This window comes from Labrus bergylta, chromosome 9, assembly GCF_963930695.1.
Source record: "Labrus bergylta chromosome 9, fLabBer1.1, whole genome shotgun sequence".
In the NCBI taxonomy this organism is placed as follows: Eukaryota; Metazoa; Chordata; class Actinopteri; order Labriformes; family Labridae; genus Labrus; species Labrus bergylta.
Window position 1 is genome coordinate 15,404,403 of NC_089203.1, and position 25,508 is coordinate 15,429,910.

General features: G+C 41.5%; 1 protein-coding gene across 2 annotated transcripts; it reads left to right on the forward strand.

The window, feature by feature from the left end:
* The first annotated feature begins 901 nt into the window (after positions 1-901).
* slc43a1a (solute carrier family 43 member 1a) lies at positions 902-25,054 on the forward strand. 2 transcript variants are annotated; one of them, XM_020645835.3, is made up of 15 exons: positions 902-1,112; positions 7,940-8,098; positions 8,290-8,482; positions 9,981-10,036; positions 10,540-10,616; positions 17,809-17,901; positions 18,044-18,177; positions 18,306-18,433; positions 18,572-18,718; positions 18,833-18,868; positions 18,961-19,096; positions 19,222-19,351; positions 19,596-19,669; positions 21,902-22,025; positions 22,597-25,054. In XM_020645835.3, exons 2-15 carry the CDS (start codon positions 7,945-7,947, stop codon positions 22,792-22,794), a joined length of 1,680 nt encoding a protein of 559 aa, XP_020501491.1. In that variant the 5' UTR covers positions 902-1,112; positions 7,940-7,944; the 3' UTR covers positions 22,795-25,054. The 2 variants fall into 2 exon arrangements, with proteins under 2 accessions (XP_020501491.1, XP_065815051.1); XM_065958979.1 differs by having other exon boundaries at positions 7,943-8,098.
* The last annotated feature ends 454 nt before the right edge of the window (positions 25,055-25,508 follow it).

A 25,508-nucleotide genomic window follows, 5' to 3' on the forward strand; every position in this document is an offset into this window, starting at 1 on the left:
GATGGTCAGAAACCAATGTTGAAAAACTTTATCTTCGAAATGGAAAACTGTTCACTTCCCTGTGGAGGCCAGCAGGGAGCAGATTTTCCTTTGATCCAGTGAATTAGCAAATCTATTGCTTTTGTATGGAGAGAAGAATTAATGAAGAATTGCTGGAGCTCTGCTGTCAATCTGAGAAGTAATAAAGATTTCAAAATGAACAGGAGGTCAAGGGCATGTTCACTAATAATACATGATTTGTTCCCAAACTATGTTTGCTCTGCTTGTTGATTACATACGAAGAGTAAGATTTGTTTGAGCTTTATTACCAATGGTGACAATCATGTGTGCCTTTTATCACCTGGATCCAGTGTGTTTGAAATAGGAAAGCTTGGAGGCAAGAGACTCAGAGTCCCTTTAAAGTTCTGTTCTGCAGACTAATTCATTAAACTTACGTGCTTTCCACACTGAAGAGTCATACGTTTTTCTAGATCTTTATTTACACAAGTAGATATGTTGTCCTTAGTTGTTCATGTGTAAATAAATGTCTATTAACATACTGACTCATACTATCGCATTAATAGTTATGCAAATAACAGATTGTAGATCTGTAATTTGAACAGACACATACTACAAGAGTCGTTTTTGCTGTGAAATTGTTTTATATTGTGAAATATTTCAGTTAAAAACTTCTTTTTGACAGTAAGCCTAACTCTGTTTTTTTTCCCTGGAGGTAATTCGTCAGAGAGCCCACAGCTGCAGGCAAACATGCTGTGTCCGTGGAGTACATTTGCATTGAGTGAGTGGAGTACAGACATCTGTCCTGCTGAGTGGCGGATAAGGGCAGCAGGGTGGCGACTCAGAAAAGTCACAGAAAGAGGGAGGGAATTAGAAGTCAAATTAGGAGGAAAAGAGGGGGAGTCTCTAATGAAACCGGAGAGAGGCAAGAAGTGTGGAGTCTCTCCATGAAATCTCCATAGTAAAGAAGCAGGGAAAGGAAAAGGTTTAATTCAGGGGCTCAGCAAGTATTTTAAGAAGAACAACAACCAGCTTTAATCCTACATTTCTGCTCAGCAAGCAGCAAAGGAAACATTTCAAGTATTTTTACTTCCCTGAGAAGGCATACAACTCAAGTAAGTAGCCTAGTCTTAATATGGTTGACTCTTAAATACTTACAATGTTTCCACTGTTAATAGATGTGTAGTTATCCTATAGCGTGCGTTAAGTGGCGGCATGAGGCGGCAGAAAAGCTGGACGAACCGGCTACACGTGGCAGAAAACTTCACAACCCATCGCTTACCTTACATTAGTACAAAAGACACACTGACGCTATGTGTAAATAATAATGTGATAAAAGCTCAAAGTTTTGCACAGATTGAAAACGTGAGAGTAGAAACCACAAAGTGAGGATGAGGGGACGAGCTGATGTTTCGGAAGTGACTGTTCTTTCCACAGCCGTATAGTTCCAGTCTTAATTTAAAGGGGGTTTCTTGTTGCCTAAATGATGTGGGCTAAAGCCTAATTAATGTGGCGGTGCATAAGGATGCAAACACGCTACTACTAGGCTACGGCTTAATCTCCCTCTAAATTATATGTTGTCACCGGTTCAACCAGAAGTGGTCCTCCCAGACTCGTTTTGGTAAAATAGCAGACCTTTGTATTCAACAGAGGCATTTTTAATGACTATTTTTTATATGAATGCTAATGTTTCTATGGCCTATATTTTTTTGAAGTTTAATATGAAATAGATGACAAAGAATCCATGAAAAAAACATCTGGGTTTATTTTGTCCTGTTAGCCTGCATGCAATCATGTGCTGTAGCCTAATCCACCCCAAAGACCACATTCAGGATGCCTAAGTTTTTTTATCTTTTGTTTTAAGAAAATGGTTAATTAGGCTACTTAGGGCCAGATGCTGTTTTTTTTTTTTTTATACTACATCTTGTTAGAGAATAGTGAAAACTTCAATCACCTTATCACAACGCCCACACATTTTCATCTGATATCTACAATTTTTTTTCAAACTATCATTAGAAACACAAATAGGACCTTATTAAATGTAGCCTAAATAGGCGAACAATTTTCTTAATTGGCTGATCAATTAGCCTAATCTTACCAGCATAGCTTTAAATCCACCAGTGTCACTGATATCATGCCTCTCTGTCCTTGCATCACTGTGTTAAAGGAAACGGTCACTTTTTTTTTTTTGATGGGTCGTTTGTGACTTTTTGTGGTGAAATTCCGACATTTCCGACAGCACGTGAACGGAGCACCCTGCTCCGGTCCGGGTCTTTTCAGCAGTCGCTGTTCAGAGCGGGTAACAAGACCCCGCAGTGAGGTCATGCTCGTGGAGAGACAGCTGCTTGCCGGCCGGGCAGCCTCTAGGGTTGCGTTCTGGAGTCCTAGGGCGGGTGGTTTATTTTCTTGGAAACTTGTGAGGATAAAGAGTTTGGCCTGCGGTCCTTTATGTCCGACAGAGGTTGATAAACACGGCTGGTCAAGGTCAGAAACATCCCCGCGGGGAAAAAAGAGCAGGGCTGGATGGGAGCACTTGGGAACACTTGAAAGAAAGTAGGACACGTGATGAATAAAATCATGGACAAGTCCTACAATTTGTATACAGAAGCAGAAAAAAAATATTGAATTAATCCTTAAAAAATCCGAGATACCTCTCCTTCTATAAATAGGCTACTACAACTGACATTGCCATAAAAGAATGGTTTATTGCATCATTCAGCTGGTGCTCAGGTATTTCAGGAAGCAGCTTCCTTATATGGTGCATCTATACTTCACCTGCTTTCCCGTCACAAACAAACACACACGCATGCATCACTTTTGGGAACACTACATCTAGATCTTCCTTGTCGAACTCTTATACAGTATAAACCATGAACTGCTTAATCCCAACAGTAGCTTCATTTTTTCCCCCATTCACCATTTCATTACGATGCAACTCTCAGGGTGTGTTTTTATATCTTGTGCTGCTGAGTTGTGTTTTGTAAATTGTAAAGTCACAAATTGAGAAACGTCACAAATCATTACATTTTCACCAAGATGGCTTTATTTCAAGTTGAAACATCAAGTTTGTTCCCTCAAAAGCTGGCGTTTAAAATCATTAGTTGAATGGTTATGTTATCTGTTTTCTCATCTCCACCTTATCTGGGTGCCTAACATTCCAACATTCAATGCTCCTCTACGGAGGTCACAGTAGGCCAAAATACAGAACAGCTTGTAAATATGTAGTTAACTTGATATGCGTTCTGATGCCCCTTCAGATTTTCACTATAGGCTACATCAGGGCTATGCAATTACGAATTCAAAAGGGCCAGATTTTAAAACCAGGAATTTGAAGAGGGCCGGACTTTTCGCATCATCTATCGCTTCATCCAAAAAGGCCAGTGTGCATCCTCTCACTGCTCTAATTCTGTGAGTGACACACCGCGGGGAAGCTGCTGTGTCTCTCTGTTGGTCTGTGCAGGTCCGCACCAGGGTTACGTCTCCGATCATAAGCTGGAGACAAACTGTACTTTAAGGTCCCTCTCCTGGGATCCCTCAAGAAAGTTAGTCCGGATAAGTCAGGTGTTTTTCATCGTGTTGCATCTGAATGTTATATTATTTAATTACTGCAACGCACTCGTTATTTTTTTCATTAATTGGATTCATGCTGACTGGGTTGGGGCCACTCTGAGATTGCCTGCAGGCCGCATTTGGCCCCCGGGCCGCCAATCGAATAGCCCTGGGCTACATTGTCTTTTCAGTTGCGGATCAGTAGCCTAAACCTATAATACAGCAGTACAATTTGACATCCCTGAGCAGGACATCAGAGATAAATGGCTGCTGTGTAAATACAGTGGATTAGACAAGCCATCCCCATTCACACTGTTGTGACAAGAATTTTCAAGTGCCCGCAAACACATATCCTAAAAAACATCTTCTAGTAAACTCTTAACACACTTCTGTTTTAACGAGTTTGAAAGTCCTTGTTGTGTCAGAAGGCCTTGTAGAAGTAACTGCTTCGGCATAACAACAACATGCCAGTTTCAAAGTAACCACTTATGTAACGATCACAGAACAGGCGGGAAAGTGAAGGCGAGAAGGTTTGATAAGAGGAAGAGGAAGTGTAGGCAGAAGGCCACAGGGGTTTCTTGAACTTGTATAGCAGCTTGTAACATGTGGACAAATAACGTGAGCTCAAATACACACAGAGGACAGGAGCCATGCCCTTTTTAAAAAAAACTCACTGAGTTCATGAGATAAAAGCTGCTGCAGTTGCAGGATTGTCTCCAGAGAAATTCATTGTGTGGATTGTGAATGCAATGTGTGTTCATTTTGTGTTGCAGCCACAGCAGTGTAAATCCAATCCATGTGACAGTGGCCTATACTTAGGCTTATAATGGACGTGTCTGTTCATGTTGGAAGGCCCCTGACTCTTCTAGATTATACAGATGGCCAGTGAGACCGCACCCTCACTGGCCGTGCCCGAGCACGCTTCAACGCTAAAGTCCAGTTTGTTTGGCCAGTGTGACCGCTCCGTATTGTGCTCAGGCACGGCACACTTCCTTGGCTTTGGCACACTTCGGAGAGGTGTGCGGTACACTTCATGCATGAGCACACACGCAGGTACACAACGCTGACAGCCTTCATTATGGAGAAATCCAGAGTTTCATGGCTGTATCTGACTAAAATGACTCAATATAAGCCACAAAGTAGCTGTCATGTTCTCTGTGTTGTTCTCCGATGTGCGGGCGCCCGCGGACTCGGCCGCGTGTCTATTTTATTTTTAAATGTATTTATGGCTGTGTCTGATTAAAATGGCTGCAAATAAGCTGCAAAGTCAGTAAAGTAGCTGTCATGCTCTCTGTGTTTTTCTCTGATGTGCAGACGCGGACTCGACTGCGCGTCTCTTTTTCTCTTTTTTCCCAGACACCTCACCCTAACACACCAATAAAAAAACAAAAAACATTATGCTAAACTATTGAGCTTTTAGTTCTGGTTCCTACAATGTTGGCAGTTATCAGACTAGTTCTACGGCTAACTTTTATCTTAAATATTCAACAGAGACACAGAACTACATCTTAAACATTGGTGATTAAAAAGGGAAACTTGCATGAAAAGTCACTGGAATGCAGTTGTATTGGTTTAAACGCATCGTTATGACCCTCTGCCTTCAACCACGGTGTAACTGTGCCAAACAAAGACGGGCAGCAAAGTCAGAGATTTTTTGAAAGGACTTAGCTGACCGGATTTTACAGATAGGATAAAACATGTTAAATTAGGATGTCGGAATCACTGTTCTGCACATGTGTATAGCCCCGTTTCCACCAAGCGGTCCGATTCAGTTCGGTTCGGTACAGTATCCATGTATTGGTGTTTCCACCGTCAAAAGTTGGGAATGGTACCAACATAAAGGATCTGTATCGTTCTACTTTTTTGGTACCCTGTCGGGGTGCCAAGGGTACCGATCCAACCCTAAAGGGTCCCTTTTTTTTTTTTTTTTTTACTGTGTCCCATTCTCCGTTCTCGTCTCCATCTGGCTTACACTCTGTTTACCAAATAAGGATACGGTTGGCTGTGGAAACACAAGCAAGATCAGAGTTTACCGTAGCGAACAGAACCAAACTGGACCGCTTGGTGGAAACGGGGCTTTCTGTATGTCAGCATTCTTTGCTCATTTCTAGCCAGTAGCTCGTAAATGACAACCGTTTATGTAATTTCTGTTAAATATGAACACTAGGATCTGTAAACATAAAATGGTAAAGTATCTCAAGACTACAATATGCCTCTATGTGTGCTTTTAGTCCACAATGGAAGTGGAAAAACGTGTCAGTGTAACATCAACAGGAAGCCTACAAAAAGTGGTTTCATTGATATGACAGAAAATCATCAGCGGTGAAGAACCTCAACTATCAGAATCACACCACTAGTGAGTTCAATTTTTCATTAGAGATTTGTTAAGTCATCTTTTAACTGATTGACGTGTTAATCTGCCAATGTTTAGATCATCATACCAATTCATAATCTAGCAAAATCAAATGTAAGAATCTACTGCTTTTCTTTGTCTTACAGGATAGTAAGTTAAATATTTTGGACTAGAGATGTTTGTTGAGTAAAACTGGCATTTGGTGAGGTCATATTAAGCTCCTCTATTACATAATGAGCATTTTTATGTGTTTTTTTTATGTTTCATAGGCCAAACAATTACTTGAGGAAATAGGATTAATCGAAACAATGGCTGGTTGCAGGCCTAATGATATTCTCATTGGATACAGTTTCGACAGATTACAGACAACCACAGCCAAGTAGTTAAAGTCTATGTGCGCCTGTGAGTTAATTAACACGTTTATTTGTGGGTAAAAAACGCGCCCGGTCTCGCTCTGACACCTCCTTGTTGTGTGTATGATGAGTGTGTGTGTGTGTGTGTGTGTGTGTGTGTGTGTGTGTGTGTGTGTGTGTGTGTGTGTTGTGTGTGTACGTATTGAAGGGTATTCAGCCTGGAGTGTCAGTTACACAGAAATCCTCCCCTTTCAAACTCTTTTCAGCATAAAGCCAGTTCACTGGGCCATGGATAATCGCATTACACACACGCGCCTCATGTGCACACACGCACAGACGACTCAGCCCCATTAGGTCCTCTGTCCACCAGCTCCCATACTACACACACAGAGAGAAGCATGCTGAAGAGATGCCCTCATTAGGCACTACTGAAAGTGCTTCCTTTGAGGCCTTTACCCCCCCCCCCCCCGCCCCCACCTCAAAGTGGACTAGACTTTCCTCCTGTTTTTCTTTCCACTACTTCTTTTTCAAGCTGGTACAATTGATTATATCAGGGCCTTGGTTTCCTACTAGAGGTTTTCAGAATGTGCGTGTTTGTCTGTATGTTTGCCCCTGTTTTAATTGTCAGAGGCTAATGTGACAAATTTGTGACCTTGTGTGTACTTTCCAGGCGGTCATGACTAACCCGACTCGTCTGTTTGGTCAGTCACGTCATTAGTGTCTATTAAGTTTGTTTACATAAAAGCTGCATCCCCGCTCACTTTTGACCCATTTTGTGCCTGTGAACAAAAAGCCGGCCTGTGCTCTCCTGCTGTTCAAAGGCAACAAGAATCTGACTTAGCGATGCTTTCAGATTTAAATGTCATGCTTTTAAAGTGCTGTCAGTATTTCCAAAACAAAAGTGGGCTCGACATTGTTTCCTCTGTTCAAAATCAAGGTTAAAATAGCCGCCTAGCAGACAACACAGTGGGAGGTTTCCTGAGGACATGACAGTGTGAGGTGTCAGGCACCCAACTGGCATTTACAAAACAGAGACTGGTCACATTGGCACTCATTAGACGAGTTGACAGAGAAAATATCTAAACTACAGGGACTCCACCTGAGCGAGGTTTTGTGTTGTTTTGGGGCAGAGAGCAGTGTGTATACAAGCAACACCTTCTCCAATCACCATGTCCCTCGATCCAGTGCTCAATTTTAGCACTGAATGCTCTATTCTTGTTGTACTTAAACAATGTGAAAAAATATGTCCAAGGGTTATCGTACAGTGATTGTTCTGACACTTTTTTGACTATTAAGCGTTCATCAGAGTCACAGTCTCGGGGGAAGAAGCTATTTTGGTTGTATTGTTGTACGGGGCTCTGTAAATCCTCCTGGAGTTTAAACAGTCTGTGTCCAGGGTGTGAGGGGTCTTCAGTGATTTCACCTGCCCGTTTCCTAACCCTGAACCGGAATAGGTCCTGGATAGAGGGCAGTTTGGCCCGCATGAGTTTTTCAGCAGACCTGATCTGATCCATCGTAGTCTATTTTTGTCTTGACTGGTGTCCATGTGATAGGTACACCTCAGATGCGGGGAGATTGTGGTTCCCAGAAACCTAAAATCACAACAGACTTTAAATATAAATTTTGATATTGACTTTTTTCTTTCTATCCACCTCTTTCCTCTCGTTGTCTCTCCTTCCTCAAACAGCAGAGATGACGCCATCTCTCATCCAGGCCTACAGGAGGCGCTGGTGGATGGCAGTGACGGCAGTGATTGAAAACTTGCTGTGTTCAGCGGTGCTCCTGGGCTGGGGCTCCCTACTCATTATGCTGAAAAGGGAAGGCTTCTACTCCCACCTGTGCTCAGGTAAAATAAGCAGTATAACCCTGATGCTTAATGTTTGTATCTCTTTGATATCGCTCTTATCCATAAAGTTTCTATTCGCAAAAACATCAGCAGTTTCCAATTATTTCTCGATGTACTGTGTCCGGGTTTTTTGATTGGGCTCAATGCACAAATCCTACCATTTGGGTTTTTATTTTCATTCCTTCCCACAGTGAACGAGTCTGTGGCCGTGTCTTTGGGTAACTCAACCAGCGGGGAGGTGGAGGAGTGGCTCAGTTGTGTGGACCAGGAGGAGATGTTGAATCTGGGCTTCACCATTGGTTCCTTCTTGCTAAGTGCCACCACCCTTCCACTTGGTATCCTGATGGACAAGTTTGGGCCACGTCCAATCCGCCTGATGGGCAGGTAATGTTTGGAAAAACAATAGATGCATCACACTTGAAGGGGCTGGAGTGTTAAAGAGCCCATATTATGCCCTTTTTGGGGTTCGTATATTTAATCTGTTCCTACTAAAGTATGTTCACAATCGCTAAAGTTCGAAAATAGTGTCTGTTTTCATGAACTGCTGCTCCATGCACCGGCTCGCTTCTGACTCTTTCTAAGGCTCTGAAGTGCCCACGTTCAGAGTCCCCACGTGTGCCAAGTCTGATCTGATTGGTCGGCCTGTCGGCTCTGCCGTAATTGGTCAGTCGCTCAACAAATGTCCCGCCCCTTTTACCATGTTGGGAATGCAGCCACTTTGGCTCCCTCCGAGGAGAGCATAAACATTTGCACCGCAGGCTACGGCATATCGTGGGCGTGCTACAGAAGTTAACAGGCGTGCAACATGTGCTGCTGGGCTTGCCACAACGAGCCAATGGGCTTAGATCAGTGATCTCACACTGACAAGACGTCACACTGACAATTTTGTTTCGAGGGGGGCTAGAACCGAGCGTTACATGCAGCTAATGCTGCAGCTAACAGGAGGACGTAGGAGAAGCCGCGTTTCCGCGGACTTTGAATTTTTGCACATAGATGTGGCTAAACATGCACAGGGTTCATGGAAAACACACTAAAGAGCATATAAAACCAGAAAAAGCATAATATGGGCCCTTTAAAACACAGCAAAAGACATTTTTAAGATACCTACTCATTTTTCTTTTTTGTTTCATAAATACTCTGAACAGGGACATTCTGAAGTGAAAGAGCAGTTAGTTGTAGTTTGAGTTTATAGTAAAAAGCAGACGGATCACATTCCCACAGTGGGAGGACTGTGATTGTGCCTTTTGTTCATTGTTTGTGTGTCAATGAATGTAGGTGGGGCAGAAGACCAGTGAGTCTGGGTGTAAGAATGGTTTTGGTAGTAAGTAGTAAAAGTCTTTGTGAGGGGGTGTGTATGTAAACACAACTTGTACTTTCTCATACTACACACAGCACTGTTCTGTCCAGAGGAACTACCAGCTTTAACGTCAGTGTTGTGAAAATACACAGTGTGGAATTAAAAAAGGCCCACAGACTAACAAAAGGGGGAAGCCATGAAATTAGATACAAAGAGAAGAAGAAGACATTTATCTTCATTTAATGTTCAGACTGTTAAACCGCTGACAGGTTCAGTGTTGGTCAGACGATCAATGACTTAACTGCTGTCTTGTTGCTTTGAATAAGAAGACACATTTGAAATCCCTTAAGTATCTGCTGGCTATGACTAACACTGTCTAAACTTTCACTTGTTTGATGTGGCATGAGGTACTCAGGCATTTACAAACACAGAGGCTGTTGAGTCAGCGAGGGTTTCTTTATCATGACCCTCCGAGAGCGTCTGTTGACTTATCTTTACAAACTCTAACTGACTGAAGTGACTCTTGGCATCCAAGTTCATGATCTGGTGTCGAAGTCGTTAAAATGATCCCATGTTTTGTTACAGCTCTTGTTTCGCCCTGTCTTGTGCTATGATGGCCGTGTCTGCACATGACCCACATGGTAAGTAATAACACAGAAACACATGCACACAGTAATATAGCACACCAAGTTTGAATCAGTCGACTCCAAACTGTTGCACAAGTGATTTTTGCTTATAATGTTCAGCTGCTCATATTGATTGACAGCTGAAAGCAAATCTCTGCAGGTCATGGTTTACTGTAAGATCCCAGGGTTCATCTGGAGCGGCATTCTGCAGGTTGACATAGTATGCGTAGAATTCATTTATTATGTAACATGGAGGGGGGGGGGGGATAATCCATGGTGCAGTTATTTTCCCAAATATCAGTAATGAAATGTATTAGTGTTAGAATGATTCACAGAAACTTTTTTGGAGGATTATTGCTCTACTTTCTTCTGTTTACATAGTGGCTATTGAATATTGAACACACACCAGGATGCAGTATGTCTCTCTAAAGTCTGTAAAGTTAGAAAATACACATTGCATTCTTGGTAAGACTGCAGATTTCAACATTAACCCTTCATCTGTGTCTTTTTCTCTGTAGTTCTGTCAGCGCTCATTTTCTTGGCTCTGTCCCTGAATGGCTTTGGTGGAATCTGCCTGACCTTCACCTCTCTTACGGTGAGACACAAACCAACAGAAAACATGAATAGACACACATTGTAACTGACAAGTGGAGGGGAATATGAAGCATGAAAGTGGTGCTTACAAAGGAAGACAATTCATGTCTGTGGTGTAATAACTGGTCCTTTTGTTCCTTCATTGATAGCTACAGTAATCGACCCTCTCTAAAAAAACAGATCCACTGTGGATTTTTTTAAACATTGTGGGAAAAAAACAGCTTCTGATTATGTAAGATGAATTGTGATCATTGTGTCTTTGTTTACTTTTGAAAACCATCTGACTTCGGTTAAAATGCCTCAATGAGTGAGTCAGTAAGTTTCTGCTGCAAGTTTCCTGTGTTTTTTTTGTGGCTCTGGTTCTGTCCACATTCAAAGCTACACCTGTACTTAAATGCCGACTGTGTTTGTTATCAATCTTTGTAAACTACAGGAAGAAAAGAGTGAATGAAAGGGATAAAATCAAAGATAAATCACCTCTGTAATGCAATGTTTGGTATTTGTTTTTGTGTTGTTTGCAAGCCTGAAATTGGATAAGATGGTCATAATGTCTTTGGCAGCACTACATGCTGAGTCCCTGACCAACTCCAAAAGTTACTGTGAGTGTGTGTGAGTGTGTGTGTTATTTATAGGCTTTTATTTATAGAAAGCTGTTTTAATCTTCTGATAACTGAAACAAATGAGAGTTTCACTGTAATATTGGAAGGAACAGTTTGCGATTTAAACCTGTTGTAAGTGATACAAGTCTGTTTCTCAGCCAAAGGAAACAAATAGTTTATTTTTTATTCCTTGTTCTGTCTCAGTGTTAAAGATGCAAACGATTGAATGAGAGGAATTGAACAAGACTTCATAGCATCCACCTTCTCCCTTATCTCTTTACACAGTGTTAAACACGCATGTTGTCGGCACAATTAACACGATCATTGTTGGGCATTTGAGTCATAATTGTGCACCAAATTTGCCTGGTCATGCAAGAAAAAAAGGCCTCTTCTGTGGTTATACAAGTGGGATTCTGAGATGTAGGGTTGTGTTCCTGGAACCAATGAGCAGAAAAGTCTTGGTAGCTGAGAGTCCCACTGTGCCGGGGCCTCTTTTTATCTCAGCTGAGGAAACAGTGTGGGTTGTGACTGGGAGCTGTGTTTGTTTGCATTCACGCCAGGCCTGTGTGTTTCTGTGTGATGTGTCAGCTGGTACCAACATTATCAAGTGTGTTTTATTGTTGCTGCTGCCTCCTCACTTTGTCCTGCCAAGTATTTAGGTTGGTGTTGTGTGTCAGTACAGCGCGTGTTTCACTTCACAAAAGTTTCCGTCAGAGCTGCATGTGACTTCTCCCAGATTCAAACCGTCCCTTTTGTGTTTCCACCAATAACGGCCTCCAGTTGTCCACACACCCTCCCCAAAAGCTCAGCCCACTCACCTCTGCTCAAAACTCCTCAAGGCCACACTTTCTCCGGCCGCCTCTGTTCTTTACACTCTCACATCCTCGGTTCCCCCTTTGTTCTTGTCGTTTTTTCTTCAAGCTCATTTTTCTCTGCTCTCAGCAGAACAGAGAAAAAAAAAGTCAGTGACTGTGCACACATGTCAATGTGCAAATGCATGTACATGGTTATGTACACACAGGGGGTCCAACATGAAACAGATGTTTAGATAATAAAAGTCCAAGCTGAGTTTGGTCAGATGACCCTCTCTTGTGATCTTCCCCCTGACTGAAGCTCGCCTCTGTTAAAACAAAAAAAAAAATCACCAAGTCTCTCGTCTGTCTGTGAATCTCTGCTCAAATGAAATATTCTGCACCTTTACAGTCACCTGTGCCACTGCAGATAATCTCACTGTTACCTGCTGGAAATGTGAAAAAAACATACGACATGGCGATTTTACAAACAAAACATTAAGTTAGTTTCTAATTTCTCATTTATTCTAGGTTATATTTATGCTCACAGTAAAAGGACTAATTGCATGCTGGAATCCCTCGGCAGGTCACGTCTTGTTAGTGGTCAGTTATACATCTTTTTTAAAGCCACTGAAAAAGAAATTACTGCTTGTCCCGTTTTGGGTCATGTGGGCTGGAGCTGATCCCAGCTGTGATTTAGCTAAATGTGGGATACACCCTGGACAGGTTTGTTTAAAAAAAATAAAGCTCTCAAAAAAATCAGACCAATACTTTGCATATAAATTATGTACAAGACATCAGAAACATATCCTACAATTCCACAATTCATTTAGCAGACCCTTTCATCCAAATCGACGTACATCGTAAAGTAAGTGCAACACAAGATTTTAAGTTCCTGGACTGAGTATTTTGCTTAAGCAGTAGAAGACCTGACCATGATCTCGAGGAAACTGTAAGGGCGGGCTAAGTAACTGGGCAATTATTAAGAGTCACAATCTTGAAAATCTCTGTTCGCCTCACACTAAGAGCAACTCCCAAACATTTCCCGGTGGTAAAAACACATCACTGTGCTTCACATGAGATTTTTTTCAGAGAAAAGCCAGACCTGGGCTTTCATAAAACGGGAATAGACATAGGAACTTCAATTCAGCCATAAAAAATGGTCATTTGGGTTCACATCTTATATACTGCTTTTACAGCTTTAAATCAAGAGCTATGGTGATAGACAATATGATCCAGAGGGAATCAATGATTTCAATAAAGCTTACACTGAAATAACAGACAACTAGTTTGTTAAGTTCATCGAGAGAATCAGAGGTTTTACACTCTGGATCATATCAGTCAAAATGAGGAATGTATCTATCAAGCTGCATAAAGCATGTTTCAACCTGCTCTATTTGCATTCTTACACAAACACCACAAACACACACCCACAGTCAAGGCAGAAAGGCACTGTGCTATTTGTATTCTAATAATCACACACTTAAGTAACTTATATCACCCGCTCCTCTTCTTGTCCCTGTGTCACCCCTGTGTCTTTCTGCCTGTCTGTGATTGCACGGCTGAGTCTACCAACATTAACTGACCTCCACACTGTTGTTGTTTTGAAGAGTTAGTGACGGCAGAGCACAAAGACTGAAGGACAAACACACACATGCCGTCATGATTCAAACCGTATGGTTGATAATAATAACTCTAAATAGATTACAAAACAAGAAACAGTCTCTGTGGACCGTTCACGTTGATGAGGGAAATGTCCCCTGATGTCTTTTGTGTATGTGATGCAATTACAAATAGTATGTCATCATAAGTGGAATATAATAAGCTTAAGTTTAAAACACCAAAAACCGTGTGCTTAAATTACAAACACAGTTGTCATTTATGTAATTTAGATAAAGGTTAAAGTTCCTGTATCTGTAACATGGCTGCATTGTCTTTACTCAGATTTCATTTCAAAAAGTGATCTGTAAAAATGAAGCCGTGAAGAGATCTTGCACTGCACCAGTTTTTCCTAATAACTGGTTTAAACAGATCGGTGGTGTCAGTAACGTGTGCGAAGAAGACACCCTTGTGGTTTTGAAGGTCCTAAAAGGGCATTGAGTGAATGCCTTCTCCCTTCCCCTTTGCATGAAACACATAACCTTCAGGACATCCTTCTTCTCAAAAACTTTACGACCATCAGTGTTGTATGGTAACTATGTACAGCACGTCAGAAAGCTTCAGTGTCGCATGCTGCTAAAATTTAAAGGGAAATATGAGTCAGATACAATTGGCTGCATGCAGAGGCTTGTCTGATCACATGCGAGCAAAGAAAGCCGCAATTATAAGAGCTGTTTGTTTTCTACGCGTCACCTTTGGTTTCAGAGGCTGAGCGTCTTCAGGGGATGACTTTGATGCTCGTTATGAAATGCAAAGAAATCTAAAAGGGTGTTGTATAAGTTCTGTGTAGCTATGACAGCAGTGCACTCTACCCACACTGTGAAGGATAAGAAATCTTTTTTTTTTGTGAGAGAGGGCAGCAGAAAGGTTAGGTGAACAGAATCAGCCGGTACTAATCAGCCGTGGTTTAGTGTTTCTTGCTGGGATCTCCACAGAGAGAGAAGCTGCAGCTGTGGCTTGGGGAGATCAGTCAAATCTCAAAAATGTTACCCCCACAACCCTTTTTTTTTTTTTTTTAAATCGTCTAATCTTGATTATTTTTATACACCTCCCTCTGTGTGGCTTCTTTCATATTCACTTTTGTCCCACTTTCTCCTCCTATTTTCCACCTGTCGTCCACATGTTCAGAACCGCATCAAACGTCACTGCTCATTATGCTACAGTTTGGCCATTTCTCGGTGCAGTTAAGATCTTAATTAAACTCGGTGCCAAAGCCTTACAACACCCAAGTGAGTGAGCACAGCAGGAGCAGAGCCTGGACTGATTAGTCGTGACAAGTGAAAGGCCAAAGCCCCGTTTGTGTGTGACTTTTTGACACCAGGTGACCCTCGTGTTTCTCTCTCTGCAGTCACATGTTCCTATCAATACCCCCCCCCCCCCCACCCCCTCAGTTGGCAGTGTTAGAATGCAGGACATGTGCTGCTAGGCCCTTTTGTGAAATATGTATTTTATGAGAACTGTCAGAACACGGGTGGGAAACATGCCTGATGCTGGCATATGCAGACACACATGTCATGCATTTTCTCTCTTTCTGCCTCATGCACAAATCATTCAAACACATCATGGTTACTGCTTCCATGGGTTTGAAAACAAACATGTGTTAGCCAACATCTCACATGACTGGAATATCTTTGCTTTAACATTTTGTCAGAGATGCAAACTCTGCTGTGTGTTAAGAGGGCCCTCTCGCCTACATACTACAAATACAAGTCAGAGAGTACAGCACTGTACATCTCCTGGCCACAGACCAGCCGTGAAGTATTTCAATTCTCAGAAGCTCTGAATGAGGACGGCTGTTCTCCGGGATGTTTTTCTCCTCCCGCTCAACGGCGGCTTCTGTGCAACATCCTCGGGAACGCTTTTTCACCCGTGTTTACCTTCTAAAGTTGTCGTTTTGTCAGCCCTCTGATTTGACCTAATGTGTCCATGCACAAACACTACATGCCTAGTCTCCAGATAACAAAACTTCTGACAAAAAGAACATGTAAATGCACCCTGGTTATTCCACTTGTTAGTTCTATCTGATGTACTGGACTTAAAAGCCATGAATAGCTTAAGGAATTTCCAGACAGGCAAAAAAGGTTCCTGGAAAGACTTTATGGGAGGTTCTGACCCACCAAGGAATACCTAGCCTTTAAAAACAATTATGCAGTGCCATGGTTACTAGAAACAGACAACAAAGATGTGAAATTTGTCACTTGTTGACCACAAGAACTCTCCCCGACTGTGTGCTCCGTTAAGCACCTAAAGGCAAAGTCAGCAGCTATCTGCCTGTAGGTTTAGCAGCTACCTATCCAGATATTGTCCTCAGGAGAAGTAAAGACCAATCAGGTGGCTCCATGTCTTCAAATGATGCGAACAGCTTTTCTATATCCACTTTATAACGTGGTTAGTAGGCCTGCACGATTTGAGAAAGATATGTGATTTGTGATAACACTGTTGAATGTTGCGATTACTAAACTGAGTGTGAATAATAAACAAATACTAAAAAGTGCGTATGAGCTGTAGCTTACAGTTGGTGTCTTTGCAGTTCTTTTACAAAGTCCTTGTGAGTATAACAGCGAGTCTCTTCTTAATCCAAAATAAATCCTAAAAGCTGTTTTCCTCATCACTAAATTGGCACCAATCAATCTGAGTGGTAGCTGATACTTAGCTTTAGCTTCATCTGACTGCATTTGAATTGTGTAAATGTATGGCTATTACATCCTGGCCTCTGCCCAGTAGGTACAATGTACACATGCTGGGTGAGAAAGGATCTCTTTTTTTACATAAAATGCTTTTTGTTTTTTAGGATTGTGAACATTTGAAACTTTCTACATGTGTTTATTGCACATGCTCATCTCAAGATAACAATAAAATGGTCAACTCCGGGGTCCTTCTGCCGCTTTACATCCACCTCTCTGCCCTCCAATTTTAACTCAAATTCAAGAGGCCCTTAATATTTTGTATTGGACAGTCTAAAAAAGCTCTGAATATTTTCATGTTCTGGCTTCTTTATTTCGTTTCTCTAACTTGACATCATTTGTTCCAGCCTCAGTAAGATGAGTGAAAAGTGAACACAACTGAGGGAGATGGAGAAAGGCACTCGCGCTGACGTTCAGGGTGAACTCTGACCCAGCAGTGATATTAGGGAACACTAGCTCTGTGGTCTGCGTTTGGGGAGAATAGCGAGCTTGCAATGCAGCACTCCTGAAATCCCAAACATGTGATCTTATAATCGTTATTGACCCATTTAAAACTCTAATCAAAGGACAACGAGTGTGCTGGCAACACAATAGATCATTGTTATGTTGGCCAAGCTTCTTACTACTGTAAATAGGTCAACCTAATATATGATGTTTTAGTGCCTGGTGCCCGCCACCTTTCCCCTATTCGGCGTGTCAGACATGCTCCACGCTGGGTCAACCGAGTGCCCCATAGTTCACCGGGAGTTTTCTATAGATCAGCTTCCAAGTTTTTAATCCTTACTCAAAGAATATGTTGAAACAGCAAGTATGAACGATGAAAATTAGCCTGAATATAGCTTATCCTGTGTTTGCACTATAGTGTCAGAGCCCAACTAGGTCGTAACTTAGTTTTCAGTTTCCTCAGGACATGGAAACTAATATTTTATTAATGAGTCTGCTCTGCTGGGAGAGAGAGAAGTGTTACTGTGTGAAAACTCCTGTCTGGATCAGTTCATAGATAGGGTAACCAATATATTTTAAATGCATCTTTTTTTTTTTATGCCTATTAATGTTCCCTCAACATCCCAATAGCGTTCAGTTAATGAAATGCACTGTGGTCACTGCTGGACTGTAATCACTCTGTTAATCATAATTCAGTCATTTATGGATGTTAACATGTTTCAGGGAGTTGGCTGTGACATTTCAAAATAACTTTCAGCTACTTTTGCTGCGGATTTCTCAAAGTTTCCTTCTTCAGCTTTAAGGGGAACTTTGTTATACTGCATAAACAAGGCAGCATTCTGCCCCCTGCTGGTCAGAATCACAAACTACATCTGGATTATTGATACATTTTCGGGCTTGGCTCAGACCATTGTCACATTGCCCGTGTCTGGATGAAAAACGTTTGTTAAGTGTGGAAACTGTCATTTATTTTGTCTTAATGAAAATATTGTTTTCCCCTCTATTGTCCCCCTCAGCTCCCAAACATGTTTGGTTCTCTGAGCTCCACTGTCATGTCTCTGATGATCGGCTCCTATGCCTCCTCTGCTGTAACTTTCCCTGGAGTCAAGGTAAACAAATATCGGCTTCTTTTGCAGAAATAAACGTTTTATTTAGCGCTTTGACAACTAATGAATAAATGCAACTTTAAAAGTGTCCGCAAATTGTTTATCAAATTTAACAAATCATTCTCCCCCTCTCTCACCTCCCCAGCTGATCTATGATGCAGGCGTCTCCTTCCAGGTGATCATGTGGATGTGGGCCGGTCTTGCTGGGTTTGTTTTTTGTAATTGCTTCCTCAACTGGCCTGCTGAAGGATTCCCAACACCTGACGAGGTCGACTACAGGTGAGTTTGGCTGCCTGTCGGTTACTATATCATTTTACAGAGGCACAAAAAATGTAGCAGAACATCACTCTAACTACAATGTGTGTGTGTGTGTGTGTGTGTGTGTGTGTGTGTGTTATATATAACAGTAAGATCCTCACAGTGCAAGAGCTGCCATCTCCAGACCAGAACGGTGTTGCAGAGAGACTGAGCGAGAAAAATGGAGACGTCCGACACTCCTTAGAGAAACTTCCTAATGGAACTGACGCTGCACACAGTGAGTAAAAAAAAAAAAAAAAACATACTCAATGTGACTTCATATGACACATCTTAAGGTCAGACTTCTTTCATACACAGGATGTATATTAAAGCAAATGAGTTCACTACGAATAAAACAGCGTCTTCCCTCCCTCAGATGCTGTTCCCTTTCGGCGGTCTGTTTTCTCTCCCATCTTCCTGTGGAGTCTGGTTACCATGGGGATGTCCCAGCTAAGGATCATCTTCTTCATGGGAGCCATGAACAAGATGCTCGAGTTCATGGTCACACATGGTGAAGTGCATCGTGAGTGTCCAGCCTGCAGCAACATTCACACAAAACAATTACAGTCTTTTTGTGTTATTTAGTTAACCTTTTCAAAGAGAGATACTGAAAGAGTTGGTTTTTTTTATATTTCAGCTACTGAACAGCTGGTGATTGAGGCAGAGGAGAAAGGTGAGTTAAAGGAATAGAAATTGTATAGCTTCTTTAACTTTTTGTGGAATTTTTTTTCTTATTATTTTGATTTATTAATTCCTTTTTTCCAGTGAGTTTCTACTCATCCATCTTCGGCACGCTGCAGCTGCTGTGTTTGGCTACGTGTCCTCTGATTGGTTACATCATGGACTGGAGAATGAAGGAATGTGCAGATGAGAAGACTGTTGGCTCAATCACAGAGAAGGGGTAAATACATGGGAGGTTGGGGTCAAATCTACAAACAGAATAAATTAAGATGAAGATTATAACGTTATAAACTCCTGTGTGTGTGTGTGTGTGTGTGTGTTGTGTGTGTGTGTGTGCTTCATCAGACAGACCAGTGAACCCATGAGAGACCGCAAGATCCAGAAATTGACCAACGCCATGAGAGCCTTCATCCTCACCAATCTGCTGCTGCTTGCTTTTGGAAGCTGCTGTCTCGTAGACAATCTGCCCCTACAGGTAGCGCGCGCACACACACACACACACACACACACACACACACACACACACACACACACACACACACACACACACACACACACACACACACACACACACACACACACACACACACACACACACACACACACACACACACACACACACACACACACACACACACACACACACACACACCACAGCAGAAAAAGAACCATCAAACAGTTAAATAGTCACATTGATTGTGTTGCTTTGTTTCCTTCAGGTCTTGACCTTCGTCCTGCACACTATGGTCCGAGGTTTCATCCACTCCTGCTGCGGAGGCCTTTACGCCGCTGTGTGAGTGCTGCATCCCCTGAGAGTGTTACATCTCTGTGACGAGCTGATTAGTGCCCTCTTGTACCCCAACAACATAAAAAAAAAAACCTCCTAACAATCATAAGTTTTTGCTCACCGATATGTTGGTTTTTGATTTTCTGCAAGCTGAACGTTCTACCAAAAAACATCGACTTCTTTTGTGCTCCTATAACTGTTTTCCTTAATAAATGTAATAATAATAATAATAATAATACATTTCATTTAAAGGTGCCTTTCAAAACTCTCAAGGTCACCTTACAGAGCAGAGATAAAAACAACAAAGTAACAACACAACGATAAAATTAACATTAAAAACACAAATGTACAGGATGTAAGGGAGTTATGAGACCGGGTGGAGAATGATCAGACTGAATATGAAAGTTTAAAAAGATGTGTTTTGAGATGAGATTTGAAAATAGAGAGAGAGTCGATATTACGGATTTGTGGTGGGAGGGAGTTCCAGAGGTGGGGGGCAGAGCAGGTGAAGGCCCTGGACCCCATGGTGGACAGGCGGACGGGTGGTGCAGTGAGTTGAATGGAAGAAGGAGACCTGAGAGTGCGGGTAGGTGTGTTGATGTGCAGGAGTTCAGAGAGGTAAAGCGGAGCGAGGTTGTGGATGGCCTTGAAGGTGAGGAGCAGAATTTTGAAGGTGATGCGATGTTTAACCGGGAGCCAATGAAACTGCTGTAGGACAGGGGTGATGTGATTCACAGAGGGCGTTCTGGTGATGATGCGAGCGGCAGAGTTCGTGGATGGACTTGAGAGGGAGACCAAAGAGAAGGGAGTTGCAGTAGTCAATGCGGGATGTAACCAGGGTGTTGACGAGGAAGGCAGTACTGCTGGGAGTGAGGGACGGGCGGAGGAGATTAATGTTACGTAGATGGAAATAAGCAGGCCGGGTGACATTATTGATGTGAGCTTGGAATGATAGTGTGCTGTCTACGATGACACCCAGACTCTTAACCTGAGGGGAGGGCGAAACTGAGGAGTGGTCAATAGCCAGAGAAAAACCGTTGAGTTTAGAGATTGTTGATTTGGTGCTGATGAGGAGAAGCTCGGTTTTGTCACTGTTTAATTTGAGGAAGTTGCAGGAGAACCAGGATTTGATTTCTTGCAGGCAATCAGTCAGGGAAGTGGGCAGGAGGGAGGAGGTAGGTTTGGTGGTTCTTAAGTATAGGGGTTATTGAAGCTGACTTGAAAGAAATGGGAACAAGACCAGAGGTGAGGGAGGAATATGTGATGACCATTATTAGGGAAGACAGAGGGGGTAGGCAAGCTTTTACCAGGACAGTAGGAAGAGGGTCTAATGGACAGGTAGATGGTTTTGATTTCTGAATGAGGCCAGATATTTCAGCAACAGCAGGAAGTTTGAAACTTCAAAGTGAGCGAGAGAGAGGGGGTAAGAAGACTGGGAGAGATGAGATGTTAGGAGTCAGTTGCTGGTGAATCTTGTCTACTTTGGCAGTGAAAAATGACATTAAAGAGTTACAATAGGCGGTGGAAAACAGATGAGAGGCGAGAGAGTCCGGTGGTCCTAGTATGTTGTTGACGATGGAGAACAGTGTCCTTGTATTCCCTTCACCTGAGCTGATGATACCGGCGTAGTGAGTTGATTTAGCTGTAGAGAGACTGTCCTTGTAGTGGAGAATGTGGTAAATGTACATTTCTCTGTGAATAAGAAGTCCAGTTTTCTTGTAGAGACGTTCCAGGCGACGGCCTTTTGTTTTTAGTTGGCGAAGTTCAGGCGTAAACCATGGAGCAGAGCGGGTGAAGGAAACAGTCCGGGTTTTTAAAGGAGCCAGGGTATTTAAGAGGCTATGAAGACCATCATTGTAATGAGAAACCAGTTCATCGGGGGTGGATAAACAGTTTATGCTGGGGAGGTTGTCAATGCCACTGGAGAGAGCAGCTAAGTTAATGTCCTTGATGTCGCGATATGAAATGACACGTGGCAGATTTGTTTTGGATAGTGTAAGTTTGACATTGAAAGACATTAACATGTGATCAGAAATGGGAAGGTCATCTGCAGTGCAGTCAAGAGGCGTGACGCCAGAGCAGCAAATTAAGTCCTCATTTTATCCATATGTATATTAAAATCTCCCAGCAATATTATGTTAGGGGAGAGTGAGCACAGATGAGTTAAAAAGGAAAGGCCACTACCGGTTCTAAATGTAGAACTTACATTAGTAATTATACTTTGTTTATCTCCCACAGCTACCCATCCAACCACTTCGGCACCCTGACAGGCCTCCAGTCCATGATCAGCGCTGTGATTGCTCTGCTCCAGCAGCCACTCTTCATTGCCATGGTCGGACCCCTGCAGGGAGACCCCTACTGGGTGAGGACGCATGTTTATCCCACATTTAAGGCCATCAGGTTTAATTTGTGAAACAATTCCGCTGTCCTTTAATCTTGATGCAGCAGAATAGACTGGCCATTGACCAAATGTGGTCTAAAATTAATGGCGCAGTTTTTTCCTTCTATTTACAAATAATGACTGAAATTGTCTGTATTGTAAAGAGGAAATGACATTGATGGGTTTGATTCACGGTATGCCTCAAGCACATCTACGAATGATTAAGTAATCGAATACAGCCCATTAGCCGCCTGTACCTTTCTTTGCATTTGGATTGTGTCCATTTAAACCAGTCCATTGTGTGTCCATTTTAAGTCCAGGCTGTTTGTTTCAGAAAATGCAATATGAAAGTGGTTTGAACCTGTTTACTTAATAGTAAAACGTATCTCACTTAGCTGTATTTTGGCTTGTTTCTGCATTTTTTTAAAACATATTTCAAATAATTTTCCAAAGAAAAAAGTTGATCGGTGTTTTGCTTGCATTTTTGCATGAACATATCTGTATATGGCTGTAGCTGTAACTTTCCTCCTTTGTCAATCCTTCCTTCCTTCAGATCAACCTCGGCCTGCTGATCTTCTCATTGGCTGGCTTCCTGTTGCCAGGTTACCTGTTCTACCATCGTGGGCACCTGATAAGGGAAAAGGAGGCCAGAGACAAGCGAGCTGCTGAACAGGAGATGCAGGCGCTCAGACACACCGAGACCAACGGCTACAAATCACACAGCAATGGCCTCTCCGCTGTGGAGGCTTAAAGCGACACAGCAGAGTCTTGAATTTGTAGAGCTGAAGGAGCAATCTTTATGTGCCTTCAAAATGAGCACCAACAGTCTCCTCAGTCACGAATATTTAGTTTTAATATTTCTGCTTTGGTCATTGCTGGTCCACATTTTGCTCTCCCAACAATCCAAATAACAGTATATAGGAATCCCTGTGTTTGTATTGAGTCAGATGTAGACTTCAAGTTCCTCTAAAAATGGAAAAACAGTGTCATCATCATTGTTGCTGTATATTTATTTTGGCCTAGATCAAAAAGCCAAATTAGTGTGATTTTAAGCCATAGATTTCATTCACACGCACATGAAAGGCATATGCACACATCCTGGTTTGGCTTGTGTGTCAGACCTGGGGTTTTAGTACTTGAAAAACTGTTTAATAGTTTTTTAAAGACTTCTGATAATCATGACAATCCTCGCTAACACCAAAGAACAGCTGAAATATATCAGGAAAGTTACACTTTCTACTCAAGTAAGCAAACTTGGAGTATATTGTGCTGTTTCTACTGTAAGCTACGGAAGCCAAGAACAGCCACTAATGCTATTTTTTTTAATGTTGTGGCAAAATCATCAGATATTGAGTTGTTGGTAGATTTGAGAAAAATACCTCTTGTTTTATCAAGCCAGAATATCTGTTATCACAAGTGAACTAAAAGCTATTTTTGCAAACTAAACAGTCTTTTTCTAGTTTTCCAAAAATATCCTCTGATCTTGAGGAAGAAAAAGGAATTTTCTGGAGATAATATGTGTATCGAAGATGTTCTGTTTTGAAATTACTCAAATTCATTTTGGTCTGAAGATGGCAAGCTCTTGGCTTCCGTAGTTATCCATTTTGCTTAAGATATCTATAAAACACTGTTTAAAGAATAGAAGCTATCAGACAATGCATATACATATCGAAATACCAAACTTCTGGTACGATTAAAGAAGCTTTTGGGACACTTTCAGAATATGAATAATCAAAGACACTCGTGTACACGCACAGTTAGGCTGGTTGTAGAGACACCACATCTACCTCCACTGTTTCCTTTTTTGTACCTTCTCTCTACAACCGACTCTCAATTCTGTCCATCATCTTTAATTTTAGTAAATAATACCCCCCCCCCAGCCCCACCAAAAAAACATTATATCACTTCAGAATTTATCCCTTTGCATTCATGTTCCTCGGCCCTTGCATTTCTAATTGTTTTTCATGGAAATTAAACAAGGAAATATAGGACTGATTTTGAAAGTTCTAACACACAGTGTGTGTGTGTGTGTGTGTCGATGAAATGAAACACTTTTTACTGCTTTATGCACAGAAATGAACTAGTGTGTGTATAAAAAATGTATTTAAGTGTATTTTTATACTCTAGCTGCAGTAGTATTAAAAAGGGAAGCATTTGTTTCTGTTATTTTGTAGTGTGCTTATTATATATGAAGCTATGATGATTTTTCTGTTTATTCTACTTTTTCTTATCATGTTCTGATGGAGCAAAGAGACCTCCATTGTTTTTTTGTAAATAGAACCGAGGTGTGTCTTTATTTTATTACATATTCAGCTTGCTTGACTATATATGGGTGTGTACGGTATATTAAAATATATATACTGATAGATGTGGTTAAACTTGCTGTTGCTGTGGTTTTTCTGCTTAAACATCCAAATCACAAAGAAACATTTCAGACAGCTGTAGACCCAAACCGAAAAATGTACTTTCATCCAAAGTTACAACAAAATCTTTTTTTACACATTTGTTCTGCACACAACAGTATCCTGTAGATGTATGAAATCAGTTGTAATGTATAATCTTTTACTTTTTTGACTAAGTATTTGTCATCGAGACTGTCTTTTCTGTCTTTCTGGAAGTATTTCTTTGCTGCGTTGTAGTTCATCATATATAAAATGTCTTCAACTTCTTAATTCTTCGCTCACTCATTTTGAAGGAGACCATTTGAGTTGAAGTCTGTGCCTTTGCTGCCATCTTGGCTTCATTGCAATAGATATTAATGTGAAATTAATGCTTCTGCCAAACGTCTTTCTCTGTATACCAAAGCCATGTGTAGAGACTGGGAGCGAGTCGATACTGCGGCACTTTTCCTCAGGAAAACAAACAGAAGAAAAATAACAGAAATGCCTTCTTTCACAGTGCAGTTTGGTTTTTGTTGATTGTCAAAGGTGTCGATTCAGTTTGGTGGTGACTTTTTTTTGTCTGTTCTTTGTGTTGTTTAGTATGCGTACTATAAAGTGCAATTCAATATGTGTTGGTGAAGTTTTTGTCTTACCTTCCCGCATGCCACAGAGTTATTTGTAACATTTTAAATCACTGATCTGGTGATCCAGCAACAACTCTACAACCTCTTTGTAGCTCTGTGAGTTGCCTTTTAAGAATTGTAGGTAAACCTCTGTGGTAGCTGACAAGCTAGTTTTTGGCTGAAATATTAAGAGTTCATAGTGAAATTAAAGCCTCTGACAGACTCCAAAAAGAGAAATTATTATCCTCTTCTTTTGCTTTATCTTATTTTTCACGCCTGTATCGTAACATGTTCTGTCTTTAAGGTTACCCTTTGGGAAAAATGTTAGTATGTTATGCTAAATTCACATCTCTTTTTCCTGCATTAAGTCAATATATCCCGCTTGTCAATTTGATAAATCAATGTTTGAATGCATACATACTGTCTCAATGCAGCACCAGGTGATTCATTGGTAGTGAAAA

What these genes read in the sequence shown, in the direction of transcription:
- slc43a1a (XM_020645835.3), top strand. Translation starts at nt 7,945, where the DNA reads ATGACGCCATCTCTCATCCAGGCCTACAGGAGGCGCTGGTGGATGGCA. An exon ending in TGACCTTCACCTCTCTTACG is followed by an intron (nt 10,617 to 17,808) that starts GTGAGACACAAA and finishes TGTCCCCCTCAG; the next exon opens with CTCCCAAACATGTTTGGTTC. An exon ending in GATTGAGGCAGAGGAGAAAG is followed by an intron (nt 18,869 to 18,960) that starts GTGAGTTAAAGG and finishes CCTTTTTTCCAG; the next exon opens with TGAGTTTCTACTCATCCATC.